This window comes from Nicotiana sylvestris, chromosome 6 (genome assembly GCF_000393655.2).
Source record: "Nicotiana sylvestris chromosome 6, ASM39365v2, whole genome shotgun sequence".
Classification (NCBI taxonomy): domain Eukaryota; kingdom Viridiplantae; phylum Streptophyta; class Magnoliopsida; order Solanales; family Solanaceae; genus Nicotiana; species Nicotiana sylvestris.
This window is the reverse complement of record NC_091062.1, coordinates 196,914,350-196,930,949: the sequence shown is the minus strand read 5'-3', so window position 1 is coordinate 196,930,949 and position 16,600 is coordinate 196,914,350. Positions and strand designations below refer to the sequence as shown.

The following is a 16,600-nucleotide window of genomic DNA, read 5'->3' as shown; positions in this document are numbered from 1 at the left end:
TAATATTTGTGTGACGGTGGACGTCTATCATTAAGGTTTAGTTGCTTTTAAATATAAAACATATTATTTTTTCCGGTTAATTAATAAGAAAATAATGTTATATAAATTTAATAAGAGGGAGCAATATTTTGTACAAAGTAAAATATATGAGTTTACATATTACTTTATCGGCTCCTGTGTAATGTGTGTTCTTTTTATTGGACAAAAAATTTCATTTTAAGGTAAAGATGCTGAGAGAAGTATATCCGAATATTACATTGTAAAATAATTCAATTACACCATTACCGTACAAACCACCCCCTGCCCTCAGTTGCACACTTTCCAGTTTCCTCCAGTGAATCCAACGCCGTTAGTCCACCGCATTGACGTTACCTAAACGACGTTGATTCCAAACGGAGTTAGCACGTAACAGCCAACGACAACGAACAACGTTTACCTTTAAAACTTGTCTCATCAAAGAGGAAAGAGAGAGAGACTCCTCTGATCACTGAGACCCATTTTCTTACTTTTTTCTCATATATAAATATAACTTTAAGAAAGGAAGCAATCGAGGCGTGTGTTGTTCATCGTTTGCTGCGTTAATCAAGACGAGGGCCTACCATTAATCCCTAAAAAACTCAATGTTTGGATTAACTCATCATTACGCTTAGGGAATTGAGAAATTCTGTTTTCATCATTTTACGAGGAATACCAGCAGAATTATGCATTATCCATCACTAATTCACATCAAATGTACGTATCTTCCTCCTTTTTCCTTTTGGATCTACCATATTCTAAAATTCTTAGGTTTTTCCTGCATAATTCAGTTGAATTTTGATTGGCAGATTTGGTTGAATAGACCTGCAACATCCTGTTTCTCTCAGAGCTGAATTGCCTGCAGCTGAATTTTTTGGAAAAACACGGAATATATATCGAGGATTCTTATTATCAACCTTACTAGTTCGAGAGACAAAGTTATTGTTGTGTGGTGAATTATTATCGCCAAACAATAGGCAAGTTTTTAGTTTTGTTGAAAAGGAACGGCTTCTAATTAATGCGCGTTCGATCCCCTGTTGGAGGCTGGATCTGCTAGGAATTTGAAGAGTTTTCCGTTTGAAATTGTTGAATTAAGCAACGACTTTTGGAAATTCAGTTGAATTCTGCTGTACAGAGTGGCAATTTGGTCCCTTTTGTTTCTTCGGAACACAGAATTCTGGCTTAAATGGAGCTGCCTCAGTCCAGAACTTTTGGAGCAGAAGGTAACAGTTAATATTAATTCATTTGTGCCAAAAAAACTGGAATTTTGAAGGGATAATCTTAGAGACGAAGTAAAAAACTTAGATTTCCATATATATATTTTTGGTGGCAGGGAGAAAGAAGACGCATGACTTTCTTTCACTGTATTCACCTATTGAACAAGATCCAAGACCTCCGCAAGGTAAATCTTCCGTACATGCAACGATTTATCTTTTTTATTTAGAAGTCTTTTATCCCCTTTAGTATTTTACTGTGATTGTTCTTTCCTCAATCTTATTGTATTGTTTTTCGTTTGGCATAGTTTCTTTTAATTTTCAATTTTTGGCTACGAGGTCTGGATTTAGAAAGTTTACGGTGTCGAATTTAGTAAATGAATGGAGATTTGGAATTTCAGACAAATGTGATTTCTGATGTAAATTGTGGCGGGGATAGAAGGAAAAATTCATATAAGCCACTCACGAGTGTCGCAATTAATACACCCGTGACCCTAACGCTGATTGCTGCATGCGTAGAGTTGGGCCATCTTGAGGGCCCTTGACTGTGATAAGCAGCAAATGTTGAATGATATTTTTTCGCAAAAATTATATAAGTATTATATATGAATTATATATATATTATAAATTTGTTAGTTATTTTTAGTTTGAAGAGTTGAGTGGGCGGCTATTTAAGTTAATTCTTCTTGTTGTGTGGGAATTATAACTCATTTTTCGGTGAAATACTTGTGTTTGTATTAAATCAAACTAATGTACAGTGGCTAAGTCTTAAATTAAGGTGAGAATGAAATTAACTAATTTGGTTTAATAATAAGAGTGTATGTGAAGACAGTGTCCTGTATTAATAGGATTGTAGTATATATCGAGTGCGCATAAATTTTTTGATGAAGTAAATATGAACTCACAATAAACACTCATGCTTCCTTTTTTGATTTGTCAGAAAATGTGTTCCTTTCTTGAAATTGGAAACCTTCTTTTTTGTTGTTGATAACATTTTTTATATTTATTAATTCTTCTTACATCTTATTAAGTCCATGACTTACCTAAAAGTAAACTTTACTTCGATCTCTTTTTTTTATTACTATAATTTTATACTCATTTCATATCAAAAATTGCCATTTCCCCCATATTGAGATGTTCAAAAATATATTTGTTAATGATTTAAAAGTAAGAATACTATAATAGAAGTGGAAAACTCTAGTTTTCTTAAGTCGGAAGTACAGACGGGAGAAAGAAAATTTATGTAATAGAAGCGGTACCAGATAATTAAATTAGAACAGAGGTTAGTTTATCCGGTGATACTCAGTTGTTTTCTACTACCTCTCAGTTGTTTGCTGCTCGTTTGTGACATCAATTCTGAAGTATATAGTATTAATAGGAAGAAACCAATAGGAAAAAGGTTAAGATTGACAAACACTGTGTTACTGTTTGCCAAATTCTACGCCCCTTTTGATTTACCTACACAACGAAAAGGAGCATGTCATGTTTCATTATTGTGCATGGTATTTAACATGGACAATTATGTCTTCTAGTGCCTTGATATAATCTCATCTCGCCATGGCTACTAAACAGGTGGCCACCTAAAAACTCATGATTTCTTGCAACCTCTGGAGCAAGCAAGGAAGACAGTTGGGAAAGCAGAAACTAAAGTAGAGGTAGAGGCTATAGAAAAGACTCCTTCAGCAGCACATATTCTTCCTGGTGGTATTGGCACGTATAGCATTTCTTATTTGCAGCAAAGGATTCCAACGCCAGAAGCAAACATATTTGCTGTCACACAGGCTAGTAGTACTGATAGAGAAGATAGAAACTCAAACTGCAGTTCTTACTCGGGGAGTGGTTTCGCAATATGGAATGAGTCTGCCATCAAAAAGGGAAAGACAGGGAAGGAGAATGTGGCTGGAGATAGACATGTCTTAAGAGGTACAGTTTGAGTACCACTGAGACAACTGTAGCATTATCCGTGGAGAGTTGAGCTTGAACACTTCAGCTCCAGTTAACACTTGTTATTTGCTTGGCAGAAGCAGGTGTCAACATTGGAGGAGGGAAACCCACGACATCGTTGGAACGGCAATCACAATTGTCTTCAAATCATAATCATAACACTGCAACCTTGAGCACGCTCTCATCCGCTCAGTGAGTGACTGGCCTTCCTTCATAAGAATGCTTTTTATTTCTCTTGATATGTTGTGCGTATGCTTCCACTTCTAACTCTATAAATTACGATGCAGGCAATCATCAGCTGTTGAGAATCAGAGTTTCCTCAATATGATGAGATCAGCTAAGAATGCACATGAAGAAGATGATGACGAAGAGGAAGAGTTTATTGTCAAGAAAGAGTCACCTTCACACTCCAGAGGTTTGTCTAGCACAACTCTGATAATTGCTTCTCTCAGTACACTGAATTTAGCATTTTTAACAGAAAGATAACTATGTATAGGCGATTTATCAGTGAAAGTCGATAGAAAAAGCAGCGATCAGAAGCCAAATACTCCGCGCTCGAAGCACTCAGCAACAGAGCAAAGAAGAAGAAGCAAGATCAATGACAGGCATGTATACAATCATAATTTAGAGCTTTGAGAAAATAAAATAAAAGAAAGTGTGTGATGTAGTGACTATTTTTATGTGAAAAGGAGAATGGTTGTGCGATCTGAGGCATATCAAGAAGCTCTCTCTGTCTAGATATCACCTGTTAGTTTGAAAGTTCTATTCCACTGCTAAATCCATACTAGGTTTTCATGTTAACATCCCTAAATTTGGTTAATCTGCTTCTATGTTGTCGGACTTATTAATAGTCACAATGACATGATTGTCAATGAAAATCAAACTATTGCATTTGGAACTTCTTTGTCAGATTTCTGAAGTTGAGAGAGATCATCCCTCACAGTGACCAAAAGAGAGACAAAGCATCATTCTTGCTGGAGGTAATTGAATGTCATATATGATTAAGTGCTCTGTCTATCACGAGAACTGTATACCGAATAAGTAAAATGTCTTTTGTAGGTTGTCGAATATATTCAATTCCTACAAGAGAAAGTGCACAAGTATGAGGGGTCATATCAAGGCTCGGAGAATAAACCTTCAACATTACAATGGGTAAATCCTTCTTTGATCTTTCTCATTGTTTTCTCTCCTTCTCTAGATCTTTAGTTTTAATTATCCTGCCCTTGAAAGGTCATTGGACTTGGATCATCACAGAAGTTAGGACAAAAAGCTCAACATTTCATTTAATACTGTGTATTAAGATGGAGGAGTTGGTCACCAACCGATAAACAATTAAAATGCTAAGTACGAGATACATTGTTTTTTAGCGCATAATAGATGATTCGTAGATATGTTTGGAGCCCGTCACAATCTATGTGGCTCTGGGAGTAAGTAGGGTACGAATGGGATTTTGCCCTTGAAATACAATGGTTGAAATGGTGGAACTCTATTTACTTGTATATATTGCAAGAATGCATAAAATCAAGAAGGACATGAAATATATTTATTCAATTTGTAGATAGCATCCAATCCATGTTAGATGGCTATTCTCTTAGTACATTCATTAATGCAATCAGTGACTTTTCTTCATTCATGAAAGCAGAATAAGTGCCAACGGATGACTCAAGGTTTCGTTGATCAATCTCAAGGAACAAATAGTGCATCTAGTCCTGCAATTATATGTGCTGGAATGTTTGACGAAAGCAAAATTGCAATCTCTGCCACAAGTCCTGTCAATGGACAGACACTGGAGCCAAACAGAATTTCCGCTGTGAAACAAAGTAGTCAGCAGTCTGAATTAACAAACACCGTAGCAACACTTTGTAAGCAACCAAACGCATTTCCATTTTGTGGGAGTACTAGCATAGCATCGCTACAGTCTAGACTGGCACCTGATGCCGACTCATTGGAATTGAAGTCCCAGCCTCAATTTTGGCTTACCAGATCAGATATGACTGATTGTGCTGTTACAAATGATAAGCTAAAAGGCCAAGAGGCGTCTATAGAAGGTGGTACAATCAGCATTTCCAGTGTCTATTCTCAAAGGTAAGAATTTTGTAATGTGGGAAAAGTTTGTGATCTAATCTTTCCAGAGCAACTGTTGATGTGCATCCATATATTTTGGCAGTGCTATGAGCAGAATATAAGCTCATGTTCTGGGAGCCAAGGATCTGAAACTAGATTCAGTTACCTTCGATATTTTAAGGCATTAAACAACGGTGTTAAGATTTTCCAATAGGAATAAATGGTTATGTACTTCGCAATAGGATTTTTTTTGGGTCGATTTAAGATTTTGTTTAATGTTTACCATATGAGTGAAGTTGTGCTTTGCTTTTTTGTCATTGATATTTTTGTTCTTTATTGTATCTCTTTAATTCATATAAGTTTACACTCTAATAAATACCTTTCAGGTTGTTGAACACATTGAAACAAGCACTGCAGAGTTCCGGAGTAGATTTGTCGCAAGCCAGTATGTCAGTGAAAATTGATCTTGGGAAAAGAGTAAATGACAGTTTAAATGCTTCAGTGTCCAATTTTAAGGTACCTGAAGTTCTTTTAGTTCCACTAATTTTCTAGTTCTTGATTATATTATTCTGAAACTATACGAATCAAGCCATAAGTAACAACCTTAACTTTGACATGATTCCCAGGGTGACAACATTTCCACAAGCAATCGACCAAATCCACAGTTGATAGATTCAAGTACAAGGGAGGAGTCTGTCCATGCCTTTAAACGGCTCAAAACAAGTTGAAGCTAATTTAACACACATGGGTTCTTTTGCAATTTATTCAATTAAATTTTTTACCTTCCCCTTCTGGTTCTGAAGGGATATTCATATCTATACCTGGTATAGAAAATCTCACTTAATCGGATCATAAGCCACTGTAAATGTAATTCTTTTTCTTTTCCTCCCTCTTTTTCTCTTTGATTGTCTGGCTGCACAGGTTGTTTCCGACTAGAGTTTGATATTTACATTTGTAGTAAATCATCTAAACCATGTATGATATCATTACATGAGGCTTCCATGTTCATGTTGAGAAGCCGCTTTTTAATTTAAGGCTTCCAATCATTTCCATCTTAAGTTTCTCGGACATCTTTCTTGATTATCTTTATATTACTTGTGGAATCCTTGAACAACAATGGCATATGGATGTAATTTAAATTATGTAATTCAGTTTTTAACTAATTCTTTGTTTTGGTTCTTGTCTTCTATTTTTGTATTTTTACTTGTTCCAGAAAAAGGGTGCGAAGGTTCCTCAGAAGCACAGGTTGTAGAATATTCTTTTTATTACCGATCTGCTCTAACATAATGATGTATTTTTCTCATAAATAATGGAAAGGTAGTATTTAACCCTTATGATATAGTTTAGAGGTTCTTTTGTGGGGTTTTCTTGGAAAGTAGTGTATGGTTTCGGATTTTGTAGTAAAATTGGTTTTGTTTTGTTCTGAAAGAACAATTTTCAGTCACAAACTTGAAGAACCATGGGATCTTTACATAAATAGTTGGTCATATTTATTGTTTACTTTTTCTAGCCATATATATTGTTTATACATCGATTATACACAATTATATATATATATATATATATATATATATATATATATATATATATATATAATACATAAATTATGCATATATTATACCTTCACCGATTAATTTTAGTTTAAGCATGGGTTCATGGGAAGGCTCTAAAGCTCCATTTTACCGTCCATCTTGGAACAAATTTCTTCTTGCATTATCAAGCATGATGAACTCCACCTGTATAGCTTGCTTACATTGATAGTCTCAAACTAAAATATAGGTAGAGAGTTGTGGTAAATTCGCAGAGCTAATCCATTAATGACGAATTCTCACAGTAGAAATAAATATTGGACTAAAATGAGTTTAAATGAAGCGAGATAGACCGTGAGATAATCTTTGACTTGGCCCAGATGTTACTTGCTCTTCTAGGCCCAATACATGCCAATTATACTCAAAGCTATCCCACCTTGTGTTTTACTTAATTCCTTATGGATGTTTTTTCCAGTCATTTGAACTTTTACTTTTGCATTTCAGTTTGTATGATACATTTTTTATTAGTTAGAATACGTTGATATCTTTTATTACATAGGTTAGGAGATGCTAAATATATGGTTCACTTTTTAGAATAATTTCTCCCGTGGCACTTGTTTTCTAATTCTATTGAAAATTGCATCCAGAATACATGATAATTTCCATTAAAGCTTTAAAAAGAAAAAGTTCAAGACCGCAATAACGTAACGTGGGTAAGCATAAATAGAGCAACAAATGATATGTAGTCATCTGGGACCAGTACATTTTATTGATTAAACTATGCAGTCTGCTTAAAGTGAGTAAAATAATTGATTATCCAAGTGCATCAAATTGTTCACAGTACATTCATGTTTAAAACCTTAAACTTTATACTGAGGTGCAATAGCTTAAAGATCGTTATACCAAAAGTTAGATCATTGAGTAGTTCATGTAGTCATATACGTTAGAGGCGGCTCAATAGAGTTGGAGGCCTAAAGACAAACCATAATAAGAGGCCTTAAACTTGTTTAACAATTTTAGATTTTTATGTTTTTATTGTTTATTTCTTTCACTTTTTGAGATGCAATTTAATCTTGATGATACCCATTTATCTTTATTGAGTTTAATTTTAGTTTTTTTCACATAACCGTCACGTTAACATAACACACTATATATCATTGCCTCCCAAAGTTACAATCATGCAGGAATTTGTATTTGCAAATATGATAAACAAATCAACTATAGTTTTTTATCTAAATATCTTGAAGCATACCTACAGAGACCATAGAAGAAACAAAAATTTACAAAGTTAGACTTGCAAATAAAATTTATTCAAGTTGGAATGAGAAGAACTAGAAAGTAAGTACATATTTAATTGCATTTCACTTTCATTAAAATTTTCTCAACCAACTACAAAGAATAAAAAAGACCACATAAGTACAATAAATATTTAAATTGAAAATAAGAAAAGTAGCTTTTGGGGTCTCTAATTTTGTGAGGCCTAAAGCGGCCACTTTAGTGGCCTAGGAGTTAAGCCACCTCTGACGTAAGAGTTAGTGGGAGGAAGTAAAAAAGGAGGGGGGAGGAAAATATTGTTGTTCCTTCTGTACTTGTAAATAATGATTCTGGAAATTAGAACATTAGCTTATAAACGTAAATATAAATAAAACAGAAATTAATTCGAGCCCACTGAATTCACAGTGTTTCCTTAAGGAATTTAATCCCCTCCTAGTACCCAAGGTTATAGATTATTTCCTCCCAGGATAGAACGAATTACACACTGGTGTAGCGGTACTTCAAACCCCAGTGTTTCAGCGAACACAAAGTTCGGCAGCAAATCACACTTATGGATGCTTTGTTTGTAGTTAAAAACAATGCAGAATAAGGAGGACAACTCAGAAGTCGAATGGAAATTCTGAGAGGAAGGAATGCAAAGTATAGCCAATGTTGAATTCTTACTGAAGAGAATATCAGATTGCAATTCGTTTTTCCAGTGTATACGCAGTGTATACAGAGTGTATATACAGTATATACAGAGTGTATATTAAGTGTATACAGAGTATATATTAAGTGTATACAGAGTGTTTCGAGTGTTTTTTCCGATGTGTTCTTCTTTCTCTCCAACTTATGCTCTATTTATAGCAGTTATTTGAGAGAAATCCGCCCCCTCCATGGTGCAACAAGCACTAGGCTATCATGGAGGAAGCACTTACATGGTGGAATGTACACTTGCTTGGTGGGAGGAGCACTTGCACCATTGTGGGAGGTGCACTAGGCTGCTTATTGCTTAGTGTTGCAACACAATACACGGATTGGAAAACATCCGTTACAAACATAGATTATATCACGTTAATATTTCACTATTAACAAATAAATTTGGTCCAAAAAATTAATCAATCGATCGATCATTTGACCAAATCCAAATCCAAATCCCATTTCCCATTCACTATAATTTTAAGACTATTTCATCTTAAACAAAAACTCAACAATCCCCCACATGAATGGGGAATGACTATATCACGGAAGTATGCATGAAAAACTTGTGTGATTTGCAAACAAGGATTAATTGCATCTGGATAAGTAGGTTTCCCTTTGTACTTTCCGTAGTGAACTTATGTCGGATATACTCGGTCAATCGGTAGATTTGATATCTTTGAACCGTCGAACTTTAGTGTATACCTAGACAACCATAAGTCACACAATCAACCCTTAACCGTCTTTGGTTCTCATTGTTGTGTTCGTTTCAGCCATGAAGATCGCCTGGTTTCATAAGTGCGTAGAGAATTGGCCTTGCAGAATTCTCCTTGAAGCGGCTAACACTTCACACTTACATAGGTGATTCCTAAACGTGTCATCTCGTAGATACACTATTTGATATACCCTGTATCAAATTTAGAAATCATTAAAAAAACCTTAATGTTTTATTCTTGGTACTGAACATTGTCTCATCACGAGAATGGACTAAAAAATTTTGTTGACAATGTTGAACCGTCATTAATGACTTTGTTTGATCTCCTTGAACCTAGATCTTGGGATCTCCAGCCTTCTAGGTAGAGTTACCGCCACAATGACTTGTTCTCGGCCATAGTCCCATTCCCTCGATGATTTCTCAACTACCTCTCTAGTTAGGCCTTTTGTAAGTGGATCCGACACATTATCACTTGACTTTACATAGTTCATCGTGATAATTCCTTTAGAGAGAAGTTGCCTAACGGTTTTATGTCTTCGTCGTATATGACGAGATTTACCGTTATACATAACGCTCCCAACCCTTCCAATTGCCGCTTGGCTATCACAGTGTATGCATATTGGTGCCAACGGTTTGGGCCAAAAATGGAATGTCTTCCAAGAAATTCCGGAGCCATTCAGCTTCTTCACCGGCTTTATCTAAGGCTATGAACTCAGCCTCCATTGTAGAGCGGGCAATACATGTTTGTTTGGACGACTTCCAAGATACCGCTCCTCCACCAATAGTGAATACATATCCACTTGTGGACTTCGAATCAGTTGAACCGGTGATCCAATTTGCATCACAATATCCTTCAATCACCGCAGGATATTTACTGTAGTGCAAATCAAAGTTTTGGGTATGTTCTAAGTATCCCAAAACTCGTTTCATTGCCATCCAGTGAGATTGGCCTGGATTGCTCGTGTATCGACTTAGTTTACTTATAGCACAAGCTATATCTGGTCGTGTACAATTCATGATGTACATTAAGCATCCCAACACACGAGCATAATCCAATTGTGATATGCTTTGGCCTTTATTCTTTGCTAGTGCAAGATTTACGTCAATTGGAGTCTTTGCAACTTTAAAGCCCAAGTGCTTGAATTTTTCAAGTACTGTCTTAATATAATGAGATTGTGACAATGCCAGACCTTGAGGAGTCTTTTGGATCTTAATCCCCAGAATTAAATCCGCAATTCCCAAGTCCTTCATATCAAACTTGCTAGTTAGCATACGCTTAGTAGCATTTATGTTGGCAATGTTATTACTCATTATCAGCATATCATCCACATATAGGCAAACAATGACTATGTGATTTGGAACATTTTTAATGTACACACATTTATCACATTCATTTATCTTAAAACCATTTGACAACATTGTTTGGTCAAATTTCGCATGTCATTGTTTGGGTGCTTGTTTTAGTCCGTAAAGGGACTTAACAAGTCTACATACCTTATTTTCTTTACCTGGAACCACAAACCCTTCAGGTTGTTCCATGTAAATTTCTTCCTCCAACTCTCCATTTAAGAAGGCCGTTTTAACATCCATTTGATGAATTTCAAGACCATACACTGCAGCTAATGCTACTAACATCCGTATGGACGTAATCCTTGTAACTGGGGAGTATGTATCAAAGTAGTCAAGACCTTCTCGTTGTCTATACCCTTTGACAACAAGTCTTGCCTTAAATTTATCAATAGTGCCATCATCTTTCATTTTTCTTCTTAAAAATCCATTTAGAACCCAAAGGTTTATTTCCAGGAGGAAGATCAACCAATTCTCATGTATGGTTGTTCAATATGGATTCTATTTCACTATTGACTGCCTCTTTCCAGAACAATGATTCCGAAGAAGACATAGCTTCTTTAAATGTTCGAGGCTCATTTTCCAATAAGAAAGTCACAAAATCTGGTCCAAACGAAGTAGACGTTCTTTGACGTTTACTACGTCTTGGATCCCCCTGATTAAATGTACTTTCTTTTGTTTCTTCCCGAGGTCGTTTAGATCCTTCACCAATCGACTCGCATTCCTTTTTATACGGATATATATTTTCAAAGAACTCAGCATTATCTGATTCTATAACCGTATTATTATGAATGTCGGGATTTTCTGATTTATGAACCAGAAATCGATATGCTTTACTATTAGTCGCATATCCTATGAAAACACAATCAACTGTTTTCGGTCCTATTTTTACCCTTTTGGGTTTAGGAACTTGCACTTTTGCCAAACACCCCCACACTTTAAAATAATTTAAGTTGGGCTTCCTTCCTTTCCATTTTTCATATGGAATGGATTGTGTTTTGCTATGGGGTACTCGATTTTGTATTCGGTTAGCCGTAAGAACGGCTTCCCCCCACAAGTTCTGTGGAAAACCAGAACTTATCAACAATGCGTTCATCATTTCCTTTAATGAACGATTCTTTCTTTCCGCAATCCCATTGGATTGGGGCGTGTAAGGGGATGTTGTTTGATGAATAATTCCATATTCTAAACATATTTGTTCAAAAGGAGATTCATATTCACCACCCCTATCACTTCTTATCATTTTGATTTTCTTGTTAAGTTGCGTTTCAACTTCATTTTTGTATTGCTTGAATGCGTCTATTGCTTCATCTTTACTATTAAGTAAGTAAACATAGCAATATCGAGTACTATCGTCAATAAAAGTTATGAAATACTTCTTTCCACCGCGAGATGGTATTGACTTCATGTCACAAATATCTGTGTGAATTAAGTCTAAAGGATTTGAATTCCTTTCAACCGACTTATAAGGATGTTTAACATACTTAGATTCCACACATATTTGACATTTTGATTTTTCGCATTCAAACTTAGGCAATACTTCCAAGTTTATCATTTTTCGCAAGGTTTTATAATTGACATGACCCAAACGTACATGTCATAAATCATTTGACTCAAGTAAGTAAGAAGAAGCTGAAGTTTTATTATTAGTTTCAACAACTATTACATTCAGCTTGAAAAGGCCTTCAGTAAGGTAACATTTTCCTACAAACATTTCATTTTTACTAATCACTACCTTGTCAGATACAAAAACGCACTTGAAACCGTGCTTTACAAGAAGTCCAGTAGAGACTAAGCTCTTCCTAATCTCGGGAACATGAAGGACGTTGTTCAAAGTCATAACCTTGCCAGAAGTCATCTTGAGAAATATCTTACCGTATCCTTCAATTTTTGTTGTAGCAGCATTTCCCATAGAGAGCGTCTCTTCGGGGCCAGCAGAAGCATATGTAGAAAATGCGTCCCTCACAGCACAAACATGGCGAGTGGCTCTAGAATCAATCCACCACTCCTTTGGGTTTGTGTTTCAAATAATTTTTAAAGTCCTTCCACAATGGAGGCAACTTCTCAATTATTGATGCTACTTGGAATGTCTCATTGATGACAAGACCTTCAATGAAAATTCCGTTAGTAAAATTACTAAAAAATTTACTTTCAACATTAGCATTTATTTGAAATATACCTTCAGCAAGTAGATCATGAATAATCACTTGTAACTCCTGGACTTGGGTAATAACAGACTTGCTATCTACCATTTTGTAGTCCAAAAATTTTGCAGCGGCGAATTTCTTCTTCCTGGCATCTTCAGTTTTGTATTTCTTTTCAAGCGCATTCCATAATTCTTTTGACGTCTCCACGCCACTGTATACATTATACAAATTATCCTCCAGTCCGCTAAGAATATAATTCTTGCACAAGAAGTCAGAATGCTTCCACGCCTCAATTACGAGAAAGCTATTATTCTCTGGAGTTTCATCTGGAAGATCAGGAACATCTTCCTTGATGAACTTCTGTAGACATAACGTAGTCAAGTAGAAGAATATCTTTTGCTGCCAGTGCTTGAATTCCATCCCGGAAATTTTTCGGGTTTCTCTGTCGGTGCAAACGCCGAAGTTTGACTTGTCGATGCGTTGGCAGTCATCATCGGAACAGCTTGATTTCCGTCATTCGCCATTTTTACTGTAAAAATGACACAAACAAACGTTTAATAAACGTTTAAAACTGGAGTGAAAAATCACGTAGATTTTAATCTCCAACAAAACGCCATGAAGGCTTTAAAACTGGAGTAAAAATCACGTAAATTTTAATCTCCAATAAACCGCCACGAAGGCTTTACTCTCCAAACGGGAGTACACAAAAACCACAAAGGTTATAGTTTCCAGAATAATAAAAGTAACACAAATACAGAAATTAAAATTATTAAATTCCTTAAGCTTGTTGTTCCTTCTGTACTTGTAAATAATGATTCTGGAAATTAGAACGTTAGCTTATAAACGTAAATATAAATAAAACAGAAATTAATTCGAGCCCACTGAATTCACAGTGTTTCCTTAAGGAATTTAATCCCCTCCTAGTACCCAAGGTTATAGATTATTTCCTCCCAGGATAGAACGAATTACACACTGGTGTAGCGGTACTTCAAACCCCAGTGTTTCAGCGAACACAAAGTTCGGCAGCAAATCACACTTATGGATGCTTTGTTTGTAGTTAAAAACAATGCAGAATAAGGAGGACAACTCAGAAGTCGAATGGAAATTCTGAGAGGAAGGAATGCAAAGTATAGCCAATGTTGAATTCTTACTGAAGAGAATATCAGATTGCAATTCGTTTTTCCAGTGTATACGCAGTGTATACAGAGTGTATATCCAGTATATACAGAGTGTATATCCAGTGTATACATAGTGTATATTAAGTGTATACAGAGTGTTTCGAGTGTTTTTTCCGATGTGTTCTTCTTTCTCTCCAACTTATGCTCTATTTATAGCAGTTATTTGAGAGAAATCCGCCCCCTCCATGGTGCAACAAGCACTAGGCTATCATGGAGGAAGCACTTACATGGTGGAATGTACACTTGCTTGGTGGGAGGAGCACTTGCACCATTGTGGGAGGTGCACTAGGCTGCTTATTGCTTAGTGTTGCAACACAATACACGGATTGGAAAACATCCGTTACAAACACGGATTATATCACGTTAATATTCACTATTAACAAATAAATTTGGTCCAAAAAATTAATCAATCGATCGATCATTTGACCAAATCCGAATCCAAATCCAAATCCAAATCCCATTTCCTATTCACTCTAATTTTAAGACTATTTCATCTTAAACAAAAACTCAACAAATATGACATAGTATTCTTCGGTTGCGTGGAGGTTGGATGATTTTAACCCCCAAACAATATAGTAACAACAATAGCAAAAAGGGTTTACTATCTATGTATTGATGGTGTAAAAGATTATAGTAAATTGAGGTAATTTATATTGTAAATATAAGTTAATATTGAGGCTGACATATTGGAAGATCAATCTATATCAAAATAACCATGAGCGGCTAGTCGGCTACAATATTGTTAAGTTTCTTCCTCTTGACCAAATCTGTAATCCTCATTAATTGATTCATTTTATGTGATTTTCCTTATTAAATTAAAAGTTATCAAGGAACCATGCATGACACTGACTAGAGAGCTCCCGAATATACAATATTAATTGGTAACATCGTTAAAATGGCAACTGATGTAATGTACTACTTATTAATTTATTCTTTTCAAACACCAATTCAGTTTACTCTTATCGGCAAAGCGAATACAATATCAAATGCATAAATGAAGAGTCATACAATTAGTTCTAAATTCAAAATGTTAGCATGAACTAATACGAATAACATCATATCATGTCGGGTAATGAATCATTGTCAATTGTACCTTATTTTCAACTAGGTACGTCTCCTTATTCTTATTGTCAGTGTCTCATACATATACTCACTTGATGTGAAATATCTCTAAATAAACGATTACTAGTAATATATATAGAGTCTTTTGGAAAGTTAAACAAGAGTTAGTAATGAGGACCTTTATTTTAAAATGAGGAATGTATTGAAAATTAGTTAGTAAAATTTTCTTGGTTTGCAATATTTATTTTTAAAAAATACTTTCCTTTTCATGAGGAAAAAGTGCTATAAATAATTCATAAACCAAGTGGATCTAGTTGATTCCAGAAAATCAATTCATGATTAGTGTTATGAGTTCATACTCTCTTGGGCCAAAAAAAAAGGAATTCAAACTCGCTAATTTAATCTTTTTATGCACTTGTGTTAACAAACAAAAAAACGTTTAGCCTGCCTGCATGGCTTAAATGCTTTCTGTCCAATGAGAATGTGGTCAAAAATTAATAATAGAGTGTCTGACCACATTCATGGTCTGATTAATTATCTTCAAGCATAAACATATAAGATTACTTAGTAAAAAATACTAAACAATCATCATTAACCTCCCTCACTTTTTTCCAATTGCAATTTTTATATGATATTTTTCCATAAATATGAAATTAGAATAAGATAAAGTGAAAGGAGTTAGCTTTTCAACCTAAGGTGAAAATTAATAACAGTAGATTTATTTTTACGCTTGTTCTAAATAATCTATCAGTAAACCAAGGGCTTGTTTGGTACAAGTGATTAGGCATAATTAATCGTATATTTAAATTTGAAATGAGTTTATCTTATATTTGGCTGAGATAAAATTGTGGTATAACTAATTTCAAGATTATAGTATTATTTTTATCCCTATAGGAGGGTAGGATAACAATCCGGAATAACTAATCCCAAATAATTAATCCTGGAATAATTTGTTCCCAACCAAACGACCTCTAAGGGCTCGTTTGGTACGAGGATAAGTGGTAATTAAACCTGGAATTAAATTTGAGTAGAGTTTATCCCATGTTTGATTGGGATAAAATCGTGGTATAACTAATCTCGGGATTGTAGTGTGTTTTTTTCACCCCTACAGGGGGTGGGATAACTAATCTAACTTGTTTCCCAACTAAGGGGTTGTTTGGTTGGAAACAAGTTATCCCCGGATTAGTTATTTCACCCTCTCATAAGGATAAATAAACACTACAATCCCCCGATAACTACTCCTGAATTAGTTGTACCACAATTTTATCCCAACCAAACATGGGATAAACTCATCTTAAATTGAATTCCGAAAGTAATTATCCCTTATCACGTAGTACCAAACGAGCCCTAAGAGGTCATTTGATATGAGGTATAAGAAGGTATAGGAGTGGTATAAAAATTTAATACCACCTTAATACTCTGTTTGGTTAGC

The 16,600-nt window shown here is 35.2% G+C and overlaps 2 protein-coding genes across 4 annotated transcripts; one reads left to right on the top strand and one right to left on the bottom strand.

The window, feature by feature from the left end:
- The first annotated feature begins 549 nt into the window (after positions 1 to 549).
- LOC104240190 (transcription factor BIM1-like) lies at positions 550 to 6,410 on the top strand. Of its 3 annotated transcripts, none has more exons than XM_009794972.2 (12): positions 550 to 732; positions 825 to 1,238; positions 1,349 to 1,417; positions 2,802 to 3,152; positions 3,251 to 3,365; positions 3,461 to 3,588; positions 3,682 to 3,778; positions 4,084 to 4,153; positions 4,233 to 4,325; positions 4,816 to 5,258; positions 5,624 to 5,753; positions 5,864 to 6,410. In XM_009794972.2, the coding sequence occupies exons 2-12, from the start codon at positions 1,202 to 1,204 to the stop codon at positions 5,963 to 5,965; spliced, it is 1,635 nt and encodes a 544-aa protein (XP_009793274.1). In that variant the 5' UTR covers positions 550 to 732; positions 825 to 1,201; the 3' UTR covers positions 5,966 to 6,410. The 3 variants fall into 3 exon arrangements, with proteins under 3 accessions (XP_009793274.1, XP_009793272.1, XP_009793273.1); XM_009794970.2 differs by having other exon boundaries at positions 3,670 to 3,778; XM_009794971.2 differs by lacking the exon at positions 550 to 732 and having other exon boundaries at positions 1,056 to 1,238; positions 3,257 to 3,365; positions 3,670 to 3,778.
- Positions 6,411 to 12,449: 6,039 nt separating this feature from the next.
- On the bottom strand, positions 12,450 to 13,348 carry LOC138871904 (uncharacterized). Its single transcript, XM_070149827.1, has 3 exons — positions 12,961 to 13,348; positions 12,785 to 12,888; positions 12,450 to 12,485 (listed from the first exon to the last, which is right to left on the bottom strand). The coding sequence occupies exons 1-3, from the start codon at positions 13,346 to 13,348 to the stop codon at positions 12,450 to 12,452; spliced, it is 528 nt and encodes a 175-aa protein (XP_070005928.1).
- Between the last annotated feature and the right edge of the window lie 3,252 nt (positions 13,349 to 16,600).